A 17990-nucleotide genomic window follows, 5' to 3' on the forward strand; every position below is an offset into this window, starting at 1 on the left:
TATAAATAGAACTGATAAGGATTAAGGAAGGATTAAAGAGAAAAGAGTGAAATGATATCTAAAGTTTTACTTCTTTTTAAACTTGTTATGCAAATAACTGGACACAGACCATGAATTAAGAAATTAATTTAGGTCAGGCGCAATGGCTCATGCCTCCAATCCCAACACTTTGGGAGGCCAAGGCAGGTAGACTGCTTGAGCTGAGGCGTTCAAGATCAGCCTGAGCAACATGGCAAAACCCTGCCTCTACAAAAAATACAAAAATTAGCTGGGTGTGGTGTTGTGCACCTGTCGTCCCAGCTACTCAGGAGGCTGAGGTGGGAAGATAGGTTCAGCCCAGGAGGTGTGTTGCAGTGAGTTGAGATCAGGCCACTGCACTCCAGACTGGGCAACAGAGCCAGACTCTGTCTCAAAAAAAAAAAAAAATTCAGTTAAATAATGAAGCATGACATAAGGTAATAGGTATCACAATTTGTTTATATAATAAATTTCTGACTTACTATCATATATATCACATATGTATATACATAGCTGTTAAAGTACAATATTTACTTGTAAACACAAAGTAAAATATCAGAGCATACTGTACTTTGAAGAGTCAATACTTTCCCAAATCAAATGAAAAATATACCATTATTCATACTCAAAGCAAGCAGTTCATTTTGGACAAACCTATTGCTCTAATGGAAACTTCATCAAGCTTGTGGTCTCCAGCTGCTCCAGGTCTAAAAAATGAGATACCTCCTTTACAGTAATTAAGTAATGACTGAGGAAAAGGACTCAGTGAAGGAAGGGATCCTTTCATTCGAATCTAAAAGTAAAGAATAACCGAATATGTTAATTATCAGCAGTATAAATCACATTTAAAAGAAACTATAAAAGAATCAGGCAGGTAAGATAAGCCACACAGAATGGAAAACACAGCACATGAAATCAGCTATATTTTCAGAAACTTACAAATTTAATTCAGGAAAGTCACTAGCTTGTTATCTCAAAAAAAAAAAAAAAAAGGTTTTAAGTAAATCATTTGCACTCTCTTGTCACAATTTTGCCTGTATAAGAAGAATTTAATGCTATTTTTCCCTGGCTTTCCTCACTGGCATAGCAAAGAAAATAAAGAAATCTAAGAATCTTAATCTTATCCCAAATAAAGCTGTATATAATAACTAAAACAAATACAAAAAAATTATGCCTACATACATAAATTTTAAAAAACTAATCTATAAATGGCAGAATTAGAAAGACACCATTTGGCAACTCCTAATAATGACTCTAGGCAAGGATCATTAGTAAATGCTAACAGAGTAAAAAGCTGAGGGGTTGACGGGGATACTTGCTAGAGGGTGTGACACGATCCAAACTCAATCTCTTCATCCCTAAAATTAAAATAAGCAAACACATGTGCCACGTGCAAGAGAGAAGTGCACAATACTTATGAAAGATTCATTTCTAAAAAAATTTGAGGCCAAGCGAGGTGGATCACACCTGTAATCCCAGCACTTTAGGGAGGCCGAGGTGGGCAGATCACTTGAGGTCAAGTTTGAGCCCAGCCTAGCCAACATGGTGAAACCCCATCTCTACTAAAAACACAAAAATTAGTTGGGCGAGGTGGCAGGTGCCTGTAGTCCCAGGTACTCAGGAGGCTGAGGCAGGAGAATCGCTTAAACCCGGGAGCCGGAGGTTGCGGTGAGCCGAGACCATGCCACTGCACCCAGCCTGGGCGACGGAGTGAGATGCTGTCTCAAAAAAGAAAAAAGGAAAAAGAAAAGAAAATTTGAACTTCAATCTATTTAAACCTCTCTACCTCAATGAGCACAGATTAATGACCAGGTTACAGGGGTAAAAAAAAGAAAGAGAAACAAGCTAAACGACACTAAATGAAGAAACGATCAGACAAATCTAGAATATAGTGCAGGAAAAATTACCTAGTTTTTTTTAACAAATCAAGAATAAAAAGAGGGGGAGCTTCTACAGATAACAGGCTGATTTAAATATATTTGGAGATGATAAAATGTATTTCCATGTTTTAGGAAAGGGCTCTAAGAGACATAAACCTGGGAAGGAAGCATTAACAGCAGGCTTGCAATTGATTTTCTCCTTCTGCTAGTCACTTCCAGAAAGACACAATCTAATCAAATCTCCTGGGAAGCATGCTAACGACAGACTTCTTGTCAAATACATTAATGGCATTTACTACCAGGATGGTACTAAGAGGCAGAGAGAGAGCCAGCAAGGAAACGGGGGACCTCAGTTCTACAGCCACATGCAACTGAATTCTGCCAACAATCTGAATGCGCCTGGAAACGGATGTTCCCCTAGTGCCTCTAGAAAGGAATGTAGCCCCACTGCCACCTTGATTGGCCTTGTGAGACTCTAAGCAGAGACCTAGCTGAACCACCCTGTGGTGGTTCTGATGCACAGAACCTGTGGGATATTAAATGGGTGCTATTTTATGCTGCTAAATTTGTGTTAATTTGTTAGGGTAGTAATAGAAAACTAATATGGTTCAGAATCTTTGTTTCAGCACCATTTTTTTAATTGAGCTATAACTCACATACCATCAAAGTCATCTTTTAAAAGTGTACAATTAGTGGTTTTTAGTATATTCACAAAGTTAGGCAACCATCATCACTGTCTAATTCCAGGTCATTTTCATCACCCCAAAAAGAAAAACAAAAGTAGTCACCGTCCACTTCCTCTTCTCCCTAACCCCTGGCAACCAACCACTATCTTCTTTCAGTTTCCATTGTGATGCCAAAATATAAAATGAGTACAGTTTTAATTTATATTTTTATAGAAACTACATCCAAATTTCACAAACTTTCTTTTTCTCTAAAAAAGGCTGATTTTCAAAAATACTTTTAGATAACTTCTCAAAGTCTCTCCAAAGGTTCCTACTAAAAACAATTATATTGTTTTAAATTTAATTTTAATTAGGCTGAATTAAAAATATTTGGAGATGATGAAATTTATTTCCACATTTCCAAGAGACACAGCAGGCATATAAAGGATTTTCAGCTAGATAAAGAGACCTACCAGGCGTCCTATCTGGCTAGATACCTGATAAGAATGAAGTGACAGCTTAGCTGAAGTCAATATAGAAGGGGATGAACACCTGGGAATCAAACTGAATTGCACATCTCAGAAAATAGCAAGGGGGAGACCCTGACTAGTGGAGGCTACTGGATGGAAACAGACGAGAATGAACTATAACTTTCCATTCTCTCAACCCACAGAAGCCCCCACAGAACACAGACAACACCCCAAGGAGAACTGGGAGAAAGCCCTGGACTGAGTTTCAATCTTTAATGATGGGAGTTGGAAAAAAATAACTGTAATTCCCTGGAATTAATGGACTAGATTACACTGTCTTTTGCCAGACAGCGTGGAACTAACCTAGAGACCCAGTTCAGAGTCCTCACCTTTCAACAGGAAGAATCTGGTCTGTTTATGAATAAACCTGAAATTTATGGATTTATAGGGCAGGACTCCTTGGGAAAATATAACAATTATAAAAACAATAATATAAATATTAGTATATTTCAGCTAACACAGCACGTAAATGACTAAGATATTTCCATACCTTCTGCATGACTTTTCTTGCCCACCTCAACTGCAAGATATACCACTGTGCTACAGGAAAAGAACACTGAGCTGCCCGGAAAAGCAGGAGAACACGCTGAAGGATTCCAGATACCTTCTGGCGATTATTTTTTTCAGTTTTTAAAAGAAGATCATCACCATCTTCCTGAGGAAAATAAAACAATCCATTTTAGTGGCTAGTATTGAGAAAATTTAGAATGTTAAAATGAAAATAAAGATAGGCTAATGAGGCTGGACACAGTGGCTCACGCCTATGATCCCAGCACTTTGGAAGGCTGAAGCAGGAGGACTGCTTGAGCTCAGGAGTTGGAAGCTGAAGTAAGCCATGATTGCATCACTGCACTCAAGCCTGGGCCACACAGCGACATCCTGTCTCAGAAAAAAAAAAAAAAAAAAAAGGCTAATGATGCTCACTGCTTCTCAAACTAGAATGTTCCTGGAGATTTATAAAGGCAATTCGGAGGCACGGGCTCTGAGATTTCAACTATGGCTATTTCTAGAATTGAGAAACGTTTATCTCCCCTCAACGTAAAGGGATAAGCTGACCCTTGTTCCCAGTCTTACCCTAGAACAGTTAAAGACCGCCACTCCAGACTCCATTGGTGGGATGTTACAGAGAGGTCCATCTAAGCAGAATCCCTTTTCTCTTCCTCTGCTGGGAAGAATCCTATTTATATTTCAATGTCACTTCCTCTGTGAAGCCCATCCCTCTGTGCTACAACAGCACTTTGTTCACACTTCTATAGCAGCTTTCACCAATTTATTCCATATCAATTTATACCTGTATCCCACTGTACTCAGAACTCCCAAGAGGAAGGAAGGGCCTTGTCATTTGTCTTTGTATGGCCACAGTGTACACACTCAAGTCTGATACATAGTAGGACCCAATAAATGTTTGTTCAATAAATGCTATTCAAACCAGTAGCTAAAGACTATTTTCCCAGATAATGAGATAATGTGAGCACTGTAAACATCTGCTTCCCCAACATCCTTCTTCCCTGCCCACTTCTTAACAGTACTCAGTTTTTGAGTATCTGCCCATCTCCTACATGGCTCATATGATTGAGGGAAAGCTCATCCCACCTCAAAGAAGGATCTATTCTTGGGCCAAGCAGTACCTTGCGTTAAGCCTAGCCACAGTGACTGTTTAAAGGACAGGCATGTGACCCAAGTCAGTCTCACTAAGAGTGAATCTCAATCCTCTTGCTTGGAATGCTGGGACAGAAATAATTTTGCCACTTTTCTTTGTCTCAATCACTGTGCCCACGGACATGGACAAGGCATCCTTAGAAGCTGTTGGCGGCCATCCTGCTCCCACAAGAGGAGCTAGTCTTCAGGTGAAGATGACACCTCAGAAAACAAACTAGAGCGAAAGACAGAGCCCAAGTCTTTGGTTACATAACTAAATCAGAAACCTGCCCTACAACTAGGCTTCTTCATCACGTGAGCCAATAAATGCCTTTATTGTTTAAACCATTTTGACCAAGTGTTCTATTACTTGCAACACAAGGGGTTCTAACTGATACACACTGACATTTAGAAGAAATCTTACCAAGGAGAATTGCTTTAATAAAAAAGAATAAAATGAAGCACTACTAAAGGCAGTAACCACTCAAACTACTCGAACTATTATCTGCATAGGCTATCCAAAAAACTTTAAATGTCATTTCAAATTTCTAAACCAATTACTAAAGACTCAGATGCAAGAGGAAAGATGAATTATTGAGAAATGCCATGGACTTTTTATTCCTTCCATTTGTAAAATCAACAAGTAAAATATTTTAGAGTATTGAAATATAACCAAATAGAACAAATGAGAAATAAAAAACTAGAGGTAGAAGTCGCCAATATTGAAACAGGAGGTAGTAAAAAAATAATACCCAGAAACACTTCAAAGTGTTAATCAAATACTTAAAAATCTAAATGTAAGTAATTTATAATAACATTTTAAATCTTAAAACCAGCTAACTATAATGTTATGATTTTTTAATAAGAGCAGATAAAAAGTTTCTGAAAGGAATATACTATTTATAATATAGAACTATCAATTGAATAGTGCAGGGAAAAAAAAACCTTATAAACCAAAGTCAAATAAAAGTAAGTCTTCCTTTTCTTTTTTGAGACAGAGTTTTGCTCTGTCACCCAGGCTGGAGTGCAGTGGTGCGATCTCGGCTCACTGCAACCTCTACATCCTGGGCTCAAGCCATCCACCCACCTCAGCCTACTGAGTAGCTGAGACTACAGGCACATGCCACGATGCCCAGCTAATTTTTGTATATTTTATAGAGACAGGGTTTTGCCATGTTGCCCAGGCTGGTCTCAAACTCCTTGACTCAGGCAATCTTCCCGCCTTGGCCTCCCAAGTTCTGGGATTACAGGTGTGAGCTACTACACCAAGCCAAGTCTTTCAAAAAAAGGCAAAGACAAAGAGATAAATAAGAGACTGAAATAATGTATGGCTTCTAATTCTGACACTCATTATTTCATTTGTTACCCTAAACAAATGCCTAATTTTTAAAAGTCTGGATATTAAGATTAATTGTGCTATATTGTTACAATAATTTTAACATTTATTGAATAATTACTATATGTCCCAGGTCCTGAGCTAGAAGATTTTACAGGATATCTCAATCCTCACAAAAATGCCATGAGAGGTACTATTATCATCTGCATTTTACCGATAAGGAAACTTAAACAGCAGTTTAGTACATTCCCTAAGATTATACAATTAGTGAACAGCAAAGCTGGGATCTAAAAGTTTGCCTTTAGAGCTTGAATTTTTAACCTGATGATTATTACCAAGTTAATTATTTTAAAAACTCGACAAAATCAACTTTAAATTAATTTAAAAGTTAATGCTATAAGCTTACTTCACTAAGAATAGCTGGCTGGGGACAGTACAATGGAGGAGCTGGAAGATACAAGCCGAATGGCACTAAGCCCCACAGTCTTTTACTGAAGTCCTTGGCAGAGTCTATCAGAAGTTGAAATGTCTCCGAAAGAATATCTGCATCGGCCATCACTGATGCTTTCAGTACTTCTTGTACTGAACCAAATAGCAGATTTGCATCTTCCTCTTCAATGGGATCTATCAAATACAAAAATTTGGTAAAATAGTTAAAGCTTGTATTAAACTTCTTATCCATTTTGTAGGAAAAAATTTCAAATCTAAAAACATTCATTGTCAAGAATGAACATATTGGTTGACATACAAACATCCAAACTTACAGACAGAAATTACAAACTATCTTGTTACTTTAAGATTATAGATAAGAACATGAGACATTTTTATACAAGATATTGTAGAAACAACTATACAATAAAAATATTCTTAGAATGTAGTTCTGAGTCAAAAACAATTGAAAAAAATATTAATGGGAAAAGAATGTCAAGAAAGACACCAAAATAATATACAAGATTATGTGAGAGTAACTTTTCCTTTTTTTTTTTTTTTTTTTGAGATGGAGTCTCACTCTGTCACCCAGGCTGGAGTGTGAAGTGCAGTGGCAGGATCTCGGCTCACTGCAACCTCCGCCTCCCAGGTTCTACCAATTCTCCCACCTAAGTCTCCCGAGTAGCTGGGATTACAGGCACACACTATCCAGGCTAATTTTTGTATTTTTAGTAGAGATGAGGTTTCACCATGTTGGCCAGGCTGGTCTTGAACTCCTGATCTCAGGTGATCCACCTAGCCTCCTGAAGTCCTGGGATTACAGACATGAGCCACCGTGCCTGGCCATTTTTCCTTTTCTTAATAGTACATGATAATACTTTGTAATAATAAGTTAATAAAAATGACTTATGAAGGAAACAGGAAAACACAAAATAGTCATATGTATAGTATGGCTTCAACTATGCAAACATCTATATATATGTGCACATGTCCCAAAAGGCAAAATGCAAGGAGATGTGGTGGTAGAACTGGAAACTCAGGGATTTTTCTACTATGAAATATTTTAAGCATACTGTAAAATATAGAATATATGAAAGTACAGAATATAATATGTCAAACACTCATGTAATGACTTCTCATCCTTGTCTGATATTAACATTTTTGCTATGTTCAACTTAGGTAGCCACTATCCAGCATTTGGTGTGGATATACTGGAATTCCAATTAAATATATGTTGTCTTTCTGTTGTGTGTTCTACGAAGCTTAACTTCTCTTTCATATTTTTCAAATCTATGTCCCTATCTATTTTGTATATATTTATATTTCTTTATATATTTTATATATAAATCTATCTATATATATATATATGTATATATAAAATAGCTCAGATGAATAGCTCAGATTCATCTTTTCCAGTTCACAAATTTGCTCCTAAATTGGTCTAGTAACTTTAACCATCTGTTGAAGTTTTTGTTTTTAAATCAGGTTGAGACATAATTTACATACTATATCCACTCTTTTTAAAGTATACAGTTCAATAAAATTAAACAAATCTATACTGGCTTGTAATAACATTTCTATCACTCCAAAAGTTATCTTATGCTTCTTTGTAGTCAATTCCCTGTTTATTCTCAGGCAACCCCCGATCTGTTTTCTGCTCCTATAGTTTTGTTTTTTATAGAATGCCACAGAAATGGAATCATACAGTATGTAGTCTTCATTCCTGACTTCTCTCAGGACTTCTTACCATGATGGTTCTGTGATTCATCTATGTTGTCACATGTTATCAGCAATTTGTTCCTCTTCACTATTTGTTATTCCATTTTAAAGATATATTTGAATTTGCTTATCCATTCACCAGTTGACGGACATTTGAGGTGTTTCCAAATTTCGGCTATTATGAAAAAGTTGCTATAAACATTCATGTATGGATATTTGTTTTGTTTCATTTTTTGAGACAAGGATCTCACTCTGTCACCCAGGCTGGAGTGCAGTGGCACAATCATGGCTCACTGCAGACTTGACCTCCTAGGCTCAAGGGATTCTCCCACCTTAGTTAGCTTCCCAAGTAGCTGGGACTACAGGTGTATACCATCATGCCTGGATAATTTTTGTATTTTCTGTAGAGACAGGGTTTTGTCATATTGCCCAAGCTGGTCTCGAACTCCTGGGCTCAAGTGATCTGCTGGCCTTAGCCTCCCAAGGCATTGAGATTACAGGCGTGAGCCACTGTGCCTGGCTTCATGTACACATTTTTGTGTACATGAATATTTGAATGGGCCTGTTTCTATTTCTCTTTAATGGAATGGAATTCATTCAAGAGCAGCTAAAGAGAAAGAAATGGAACCCTTTGATTTTTTATTTGCTTGTTGTTTCTGACCTCTGGCAATTCCCCTTACTTTATTTAAAGCTTGGCCTTTAAGTGGATATTTTTTGTATTTTATCTAGAAACACATTTTATCTATGTATTTATCGTGGAAGAGTTTTCAGATCATTCAAAACAACATATTGCCAAAACTCAAAGTCCAGACTGGGGATATTTTAGTCCCTTCTTTAAAATCCAACTTTCACACAGTAACATCTTTTCATGAATTAAAACAAAAGAACTGCACAGAAAATTATCAAAGAAAAGTTTATAGTCAGATTTCCAAGTATTATAGGTTCTCTCAAAACAGAAACGTTATAAGTTTTAGGAATCTAGAGTTAGAAGTCTCACTCTTTACTGGAGCAAAGCACCAACAAAAACAGAAGGGCCTCACAGTTGTCCCGGTTTTACATTAAATATATGACATTAAATGACTGATTACATTACTTTTTATCTAAATTTCTCCAACTGTAAAACAGATAAATTTTATAGGATTCCTGTGTGAATCCATGTAATACATGTAACATTCTATCAATTGTTTAATACCATTTTGAACTTTTCAAATAAAAAAAATCTATAATTTATGCACTAGGTGAGAGTTGAAATAAATCACTCCTAAGTACCCTTCCAGGCTTGAGATTCTACAGCTCCAAAAGAAAATGATACAAATGAAGTGAAATATAATTAGTGTAAAGGTATGTATGAAGGCTACTCTCAACATAGTCTCTGGGGTGGCCTTGCTCTGCAGGAGGAGTCAGAGAGCTGTAACACTGCGGCATCAAGAAAGCTACTTTAATATTTTTTAAAAAAAAGGTATGTATGGAAAACCAGAAAATCATTCAGTTATCAACCCTTGTATTGTAAGCTGGCATCAATTCTGGGTGTTCCCATGGTTAAGTATAAATATCATACTTTCATTTTTCAGCCGGGCGCAGTGGCTCACGCCTGTAATCCCAACACTTTGGGAGGCCAAGGCGGGCAGATCACCTGAGGTCAGTAATTTGAGACCAGCCTGGCCAACAAGGTGAAACCCTGTCTCTACAAAAACTACAAAAATTAGCCGGACGTGGTGGCCCATGCCTGTAATCCCAGCTATTCGGGAAGCTGAAGCAGGAGGATTGCTTGAACCCAGCAGGCAGAGTTGGCAGTGAGCTAAGATCACGCCACTGCACTCCAGCCTGGGTGGCAGAGTAACACTCCATCTCAAAAAATAATAAAATAAAATAAAAATAAATATCATACTTTCATTTTTGATAAGTTTATTTCAAAGTGTTAATACATTTGTAGACATGTATAAACTTTTTAAGGTATTATAAGGTTTATATTAATCTGACACGAGTCAGACCATACATACATAACACACCTGTAAACTGTTTATATTTTGAGCCCATTTCATTTTTTGCTTCCAAAGAGGCTGGTTGACCTAAAAAACACTGCAGTTTTTCCTGAAAAATCTGTGCTGGAGTCATACACAGTGGTAGATTCAGACTCTTTTTCTTGGACCTGAAATGACATCAAATTAAGGGAAACGAATCCAAATTTTGAAAAAAAGGAAAGGTTTCACATATCAAGGACTAAACATGAAAGTTTAAGAAACAATGGAATTTACTTTTTTATCTATCGTATATGTAAAAAAGACATATTCAAGGAAATACTGTATTAAGACCCTCCACGATTATGATCCTAATATACTCCCCCCATTCTTATTTCTAATTGCTACCCTAAACACAGGCTTTACTAACACATAAGTGTGCTAAATAAATGGTTTTTGTTTGTTTTGAGACAGGGTCTCACTCTCTTGCCCAGGCTGACGTGTAATGACATGATCACGGCTCACTGCAGCCTTGACCTCCCGCGCTCAAGTGATCTTCCCACCTCAGCCTCCCAAGTAGTTGGGACCACAGTCACAGTCATCGCCCCTGGCTATTAATAAATGTTTTAACACAAATAAGTAAGCCACTGAGCTGTTCAATACAGTAACCACTAACTATATGTGGCTATTTTAATTTAAATTAACTAAAATTAAATTGAAAATTTAATTCCTTGGTCTCACTGGCTGCATTTCAATAGTTACTTGTGGTGAGTAGCTACCATACTGGACAACACATTTCTATCACTAAAGAACGTTCCATTGAACAATGCTGAACTAAGGATTCCACATAAAATGTAAATACCAGCAATAAGAGAAATATAAAATACATAGTTCAATCATACTATATCTTAAAATTGCCTAAAAATCCATACCTCATGAAATTGCTATCATGTTTACAGAACAGCTGGAAAGCCACACCAATTGAAACAGACGTCTTCCAGTCTCCAAGTTTATATGCCAACCACACAGCCTCTGGAACCAGGCCACCAATAAATAGTAATTCAAGTGCATATTCAACTGTCCACACATTAGAGAGATTCTGATCTCTAACAACACTGGCCACCTTAGAGTGTTGCAGAGGAATAAGTCGAAAGGACTGCTCTGTAAGTAAATTTTTAAAAATGGATTATTACAATCACATCCAAACTCATGCTTCTTTACATGGGTATATTTATCTCTTCAATCAGTATTATCTACAAAACACCACCAGGAAGATACATACAAAATGGGCTAAAGTAATACTCAACATGCCTTAGAACACTTTTAACACTGAAGAATGTGCCTCATTCGTGGGTCATGAAACAAATGCCAGCATTATTTTAAAAACGAAACAAAAGAGAAAAAAAAAAACAGAAAACAGAATAGAAAGTATTAGACACAAAATAAAGGTAAATACTGTTCAATGAAACTTTTGTGTCAGGTAATATGTAAACACATACAAAAAACATTTATATCTACTATCTTACTGGTTCACAAAGCACAATTTATTACCGTGACATGGGTCACAATGTGCAATTTATTACTGTGGGATGCTCAGAAATACATGCTTATTTCTCATACTAGATTCTGAAATGTAGAAGGCAGAGACTACATTTTATCTGACTTTGTGTTACCCACAGTGTTATGCAAAAAAAGACTAAGTTGAGGTAACAATGAAGCATATTAAGTGTCAATATTAGTGTTGATTACGAAGTAGAAAAGTGTGATGTTCAGTAATTCTGACTAAATAGTAAGATTGCCATCCGGCCTGTGACTTAATACAAAAGGATAATATCGTTCCCCCTGGCCTTCTGTCCCTTTCCCTAATTGAAGTAACTTGATAAAGCAACTTAAAAATAGGATAAAAGAAATGTTATTAAAAAATACATGTTGATGGGATTTTTACTCATTCTCTCAAAATAAGTTATAAACAGCATTCATGAGCTTCTCTGTTCCTCGAAATGGTGAGTTTCTCACATGACCTATACAGGCTATGCCTACTGTAAGAACTAACATTTTAGCTCTCTGACAAACACATCTGGAAAAACAAAAAAGTTTTCAACCACTTGGATGTCTGATTTTGCATAAGCAAAGGAGCCAGGAGACTGGCTAAATTTTTCCTATTTTTATTCACTACGAGCAAGGTAATATACTATTAAAATAACTTGAATAATTAAATTTTCTGAAAATTTTACTACTTTCACACAGTAAAAAGGTTCACGACTTTTTAAAATATCACACCAAATAAGCAAATCAAATCCCTAGAAAAATTCTGATTAGAAAAATTAACATGAAATGTATATGCATCCTGAAACATTCACAGAACATAGGAGTTTGAACACATAGTTCAAAATCCATGGTTCTATGACTGATTATATTTGCTGACCACTTGTTGCCATCTTTATTAAATTTCTAATAATATTTTAATTTGTACTACTCTAACTTAGGTGTGCCTTGTATATACATATGTATCTGTTCATGTCTACTCTTGCTTAAAGCCCTCCAACAGCTTCCCGTGATACTTAAAATTCAGATTTCTTAACATGGCTTACATCATCTGGCCCCTTTACTGAATGCAACTCATATCACTCTCCACTTCCTTCTCTAGTTTTTTTTTGTTTGCTTTGGTTTTTTTGTTTTTGTTTTTGTTTTGTTTTGTTTTGTTTTGTTTGAGACAGTCTTGCTCTGTCACCCAAGCTGGAGTGTAATCGCGTGATCTCACTGCAACCTCTGCCATCTGGGCTCAAGCAATCCTCCTGCCTCAGCCTCCCAAGTGACTGGGAATCTCAGGTACATGTCACCATGGCGGGCTAATTTTTGTATTTTTTGTAGAGACAGGGTTTCACAATGTTGCCCAGGCTGATCTTAAACTCCTGGACTCAAGCAATAGGCCTGGCTTCCCAAAGTGCTGGGATTACAGGCATAGGCCAACATGCCCAGCCCTCTTCCTCTAGTTTACAGCCACACAGATCTTTCCTTTTCTCAGACACATCAAGCTTGTTCTTGCCCTGGGGCTTTTACACAAACTCAGGTTAGACTGCCCTGTGCCTTGATGTATCCAACTCTTTTTTGTTATTAAGAGTTCAGCTTAGAGGCTGGGCGCGGTGGCTCACGCCTGTAATCCCAGCACTTTGGGAGGCCGAGGCGGGCGGATCACGAGGTCAGGAGATCGAGACCATCCTGGCTAACACGGTGAAACCCCGTCTCTACCAAAAATACAAAAAATTAGCCGGGCGTGGTGGTGGGCGCCTGTAGTCCCAGCTACTGGGGAGGCTGAGGCAGGAGAATGGCGTGAACCCGGGAGGCGGAGCTTTCTGTGAGCCGAGATTGCGCCACTGCACTCCAGCCTGGGCGATAGAGCGAGACTCCATCTCAAAAAAAAAAAAAAAAAAAAAAAAAGAGTTCAGCTTAACTTTCACCTCCTCAGAGAGCTACTCCTGAAATTCCAATCTAAAATTGCCACTCAGTCACGCTGTATTGCTCTATTTTAATTCTCTCCGTTAACAGTTATAACCATTTGATATATCTTGTTTATATATTTAAATTTCTGTCTCAACATATTAGATGTAAACCCCGTAAAAGAACAAGTACTTTATCATTTTGTTCATGGCAGTTAGGATAAATCTGTTTCACAGATGGAGAAAAAAAAAAAAAAATACGCGCATGCGCCGTAGCTCTCCGGACTGGGACGGCTGTACTGAGCCGGTCTCGGGAGATGAAGGATGGGATGTGAGGCGGTCCTGCCTTGCCGCCTTCTGTCCCTAGTCTCCGGGTCCCGCCCTCCAGCCACCTTTGATTCGTGACTGGGTCACGGTCCTCACTCATGCCTCAGAACCGCGAAGAAAGGAAGCTAGCGTATTTGTTAGAAAACCTAGTTGGGAGTGCAAGGCAGAGAGCGTTCAGCACCCTTGTTCCTCCCGACCCCCCGGGACAGAGGCAGGGCTCTGGAGGGCAGGGATTCCCCCTCGTCTTGGCCCTACAGCCCCAGCTGGGCACTAAACTCGGGCCACGGTGGGGCGAGCGAGGCGGGCTCCGGAGGAAGCTGACGGCTGATGATGGCTCAGTCCAACATGCTCCCCGTGGCTGATGTGTTGAGTCAAAATGAACTGCGCAAAAAGCTATACCAGACATTTAAGGATCGGGGTATACTGGACACACTCAAGATACAACTTCGAAACCAGCTAATTCATGAGTTAATGCACCCTGTATTGAGTGGAGAACTGCAACCTCAGTCCATTTCAGTGCAAGGGAGCTCCCTCTTAATAAGCGCCTCTAACTCTTTAGTGGCAGATCACTTACAAAGATGTGGCTATGAATATTCACTTTCTGTTTTCTTTCCAGAAAGTGGTTTGGCAAAAGAAAAGGTATTTACTATGCAGGATCTATTACAACTCATTAAAATCAACCCTACTTCCAGTCTGTACAAATCACTGGTTTCAGGAGCTGATAAAGAAAACCAAAAAGGTTTTCTTATGCATTTTTTAAAAGAATTGGCAGAATATCATCAAGCTAAAGAGAGTTGTAACATGGAAACTCAGACAAGTTCGACATTTAGCAGAGATTCTCTGGCTGAGAAGCTTCAGCTTATCGATGATCAGTTTGCAGATGCTTACCCTCAGCGTACCAAGTTCGAGTCTTTAGAAATAAAGCTAAATGAATATAAGAGAGAAATAGAAGAGCAACTTCGGGCAGAAATATGTCAAAAGTTGAAGTTTTTTAAAGATACCGAAATAGGAAAAATTAAAATGGAAGCAAAAAAAAAGTATGAGAGAGAATTAGCCGTGTTCCAGAATGATTTTGAGAAAGCTTGTCAAGCAAAATCTGAAGCCCTCATTATTCGGGAAAAGAGTACCCTTGAGAGAATTCAAAAGCACCAAGAGATTGAAACAAAAGAGATTTATGCTCAAAGGCAACTTTTACTAAAAGATATGGATTTGCTAAGAGGAAGAGAAGCAGAGCTGAAGCAAAGAGTTGAAGCTTTTGAACTGAACCAGAAGCTCCAGGAAGAAAAACATAAAAGCGTGACTGAGGCACTTAGGAGACGGGAGCAGAATATAAAGAGTTTTGAGAAGACCTATGACCAAAAACTCAAGAATGAACTTCTTAAGTATCAACTTGAACTAAAGGACGACTACATCATTAGAACTAATCGACTGATTGAAGATGAAAGGAAGAATAAAGAAAAAGCTGTTCATTTGCAAGAGGAGCTCATAGCTTTTAATTCAAAAAAGGAGGAACTCAATCAATCTATAAATCGCATGAAAGAACTTGAGCTTGAGTTAGAGTCTGTCAAAGCCCAGTCTTTGGCAATAACAAAACAAAACCATATGCTGAATGAAAAGGTTAAAGTGATGAGTGATTATTCACTACTAAAAGAAGAGAGACTGGAACTTCTGGCACAAAATAAATTACTTAAACAACAACTGGAAGAGAGTAGAAATGAAAACTTGCGTCTCCTAAACCGCCTAGCTCAGCCGGCTCGTGAACTTGCGGTCTTTCAGAAAGAACTATGGAAAGCAGAAAAGGCTATAGTGGTTGAGCATGAGGAGTTCGAAAGCCGCAGGCAAGCTCTGCACAAACAACTGCAAGATGAAATTGAGCATACTACACAGTTGAAGGCCCAGATACTAGGTTACAAAGTTTCCATAAAGAGGTTAACTATTCAGGTTGCCTATTTAAAATCGCAACTGAAGCAAACTCAGACAGCCCTAGAGAATGAAGTGTACTGCAATCCAAAGCAGTCTGTGATCCATCATTCTGCCAATGGATTAATAAATGGCAACATGGTGCTTCACAATGGTGAGATAAGTGGGGATTTCTTGAACAATCCTTTTAAACAGGAAAAAGTTCTAGCAGGTATGGTTGCATCAAGGATCACAAATTATGCAAATGCAGGGATGGAGCGTAGTTCCCCTGATTCTGACCTTGAGTTTGTCGCCAATACTAATGCAAGGGTCAAAGAGCTTCAGCAAGAGGCCGAACGCTTGGAAAAGGCTTTCAGAAGTTACCATCGGAGAGACATTAAAAACTCTGCCAAAGGCCCACTACCAGCAAAGAGCCCACCATCTCTGCACTTGCTGGAAGCCTTCAAAAACATTACTTCCAGTTCCCCAGAAAGACGTATTTTTGCAGAGGACAGAGTTGTCTCTGAGCAGCCTCAAGTGGGCACACTTGAAGAAGAAAGGAATGACATCTTGGAAGCCCTGACAGGCAGTGCAGCCTCAAGGCTATGCGGGGGCACTTCCTCCAGACGCCTCTCCTCCACACCCCTTCCAAAAGCAAAAAGAAGCCTTGAAAGTGAAATATATCTGGAAGATCTGGGCAGATCACACATTGCTTCCCCCAGTCCTTGTCCTGACAGAATGCCCTCGCCATCACCCACTGAGTCTAGGCACAACCTCTCCATCCCTCCCTTCTCCAGCCCTCCGGAGCAGAAAGCGGGTCTTTATTGGAGACAAAATGAACTTCAAGACAAAAGTGAATTTTCAGATGTGGACAAGCTAGCTTTTAAGGGTAATGAGGAATTTGAATCATCTTTTGAATATGCAGGGAATGTGCCAAGGCAGTTTGAAATGGATGGGCCCTCTCCTGCCGGGGATATGCTTCATATGGGCGCAGCTGTAGCTGCTGTGCCCCTCTCATATCAGCACCCAAGTGTAGATCAGAAACAAATTGAAGAACAAAAGGAAGAAGAAAAAATATGGGAACAGCCAGTGAAAGAACGAAAGCAGAGAGAAGAAAGAAGGCAGAGTAACCTACAAGAAATTTTAGAAAGGGAAAGAAGAGAACTAGAAAAACTGTATCAGGAAAGGAGGATGACTGAAGAATCGCTGAAGATTGAAATGGAAAATGAATTAGAAATGAGTAATCAAGAAATGAAAGACAAATCTGCTCACAGTGAAAATCCTTTAGAGAAATACATGAAAATCATCCAGCAGGAGCAAGACCAGGAGTTGGCAGATAAGACCTCAAAAAAGATGGTCCAGGAAGGCTCCCTAGTGGACACACTGCAATGTAGTGACAAAGTCGAAAGTTTAACAGGCTTTTCTCATGAAGAACCAGATGACTCTTGGTAACCATGTTTGCTGCCCAGCTTCTAACTTACATACCATGAGAAATTACATAAATTTACTCCTTTGTAAATGTTTCTCTATCAACAGATACAACTCTGAATAAAAATGTGTAATCCAAAAAAAAAAGAAAGAAGCTACAAATGTTTTTGTATTATCAATTTCATGTGGTACAAGCTAGTATATCCGCAGCACTAAGAATACTGTGTGGCAAATAGTAGGCACTTAATAAAAATTAGAATGAATGAATATCATAGAAATTTGTGTACCTGTTTATACTGAGAGCAGGGCAGTTATCTAGCACAGGATTAGATGCATTTTGACCATACTAATGAAAGTATTAAATTTAAAAAGTAAATGGTCCAAATAAAATCATAAAAGTAAATCCTCCAAATAAAATTAAATACTGAATTAGCAGGCTCAATATTTATTAAATTTCTACATTTTGACATAAATGAAGGTGGTAGCTCTTTCACTTTAAAAACTGAAACTTCAGGTGGGCACACCTAGTCTCCGCGACTTGGGAGGCTGAGGTGGTTAAGATCATTTGGCCGGGCACGTGGTGCACGCCTATAATCCCAGCAGGGAGGCCAAGGCAGGTGGATCACCTGAGGTCAGGAGTTCGAGACCAGCCTGACTAATGTGGTGAAACCCCGTCTCTACTAAATACAAAAAATTAGCCAGGCATGGTGGCATATGCATGTAATC

General features: G+C 38.4%; 2 protein-coding genes across 17 annotated transcripts in view; one reads left to right on the plus strand and one right to left on the minus strand.

Moving 5' to 3' along the window:
• Window positions 1-17990, minus strand: part of CPLANE1 (ciliogenesis and planar polarity effector complex subunit 1) — a 149939-nt gene that overhangs the window by 97180 nt on the left and 34769 nt on the right. For all 16 annotated transcript variants that reach the window (XR_008525217.2, XR_008525216.2, XR_008525215.2 and 13 more), the window contains 5 exons: window positions 11106-11334; window positions 10225-10364; window positions 6474-6691; window positions 3584-3748; window positions 673-811 (listed from right to left, as the gene is read on the minus strand). Coding sequence is in view for 13 of the 16 variants with exons in the window: in XM_063724087.1 (XP_063580157.1) it covers window positions 673-811; window positions 3584-3748; window positions 6474-6691; window positions 10225-10364; window positions 11106-11334 (891 nt within the window). In the remaining 3 variants the exon portion in view is untranslated. The remainder of the gene's footprint in view (window positions 1-672; window positions 812-3583; window positions 3749-6473; window positions 6692-10224; window positions 10365-11105; window positions 11335-17990) is intronic.
• LOC100437628 (centriole and centriolar satellite protein OFD1-like) lies at window positions 13871-17499 on the plus strand. The gene has a single exon (XM_024247408.2). It carries the CDS (start codon window positions 14265-14267, stop codon window positions 17286-17288), a length of 3024 nt encoding a protein of 1007 aa, XP_024103176.2. The 5' UTR covers window positions 13871-14264; the 3' UTR covers window positions 17289-17499.

The sequence above is a fragment of the Pongo abelii genome, chromosome 4 (assembly GCF_028885655.2).
Source record: "Pongo abelii isolate AG06213 chromosome 4, NHGRI_mPonAbe1-v2.0_pri, whole genome shotgun sequence".
Classification (NCBI taxonomy): domain Eukaryota; kingdom Metazoa; phylum Chordata; class Mammalia; order Primates; family Hominidae; genus Pongo; species Pongo abelii.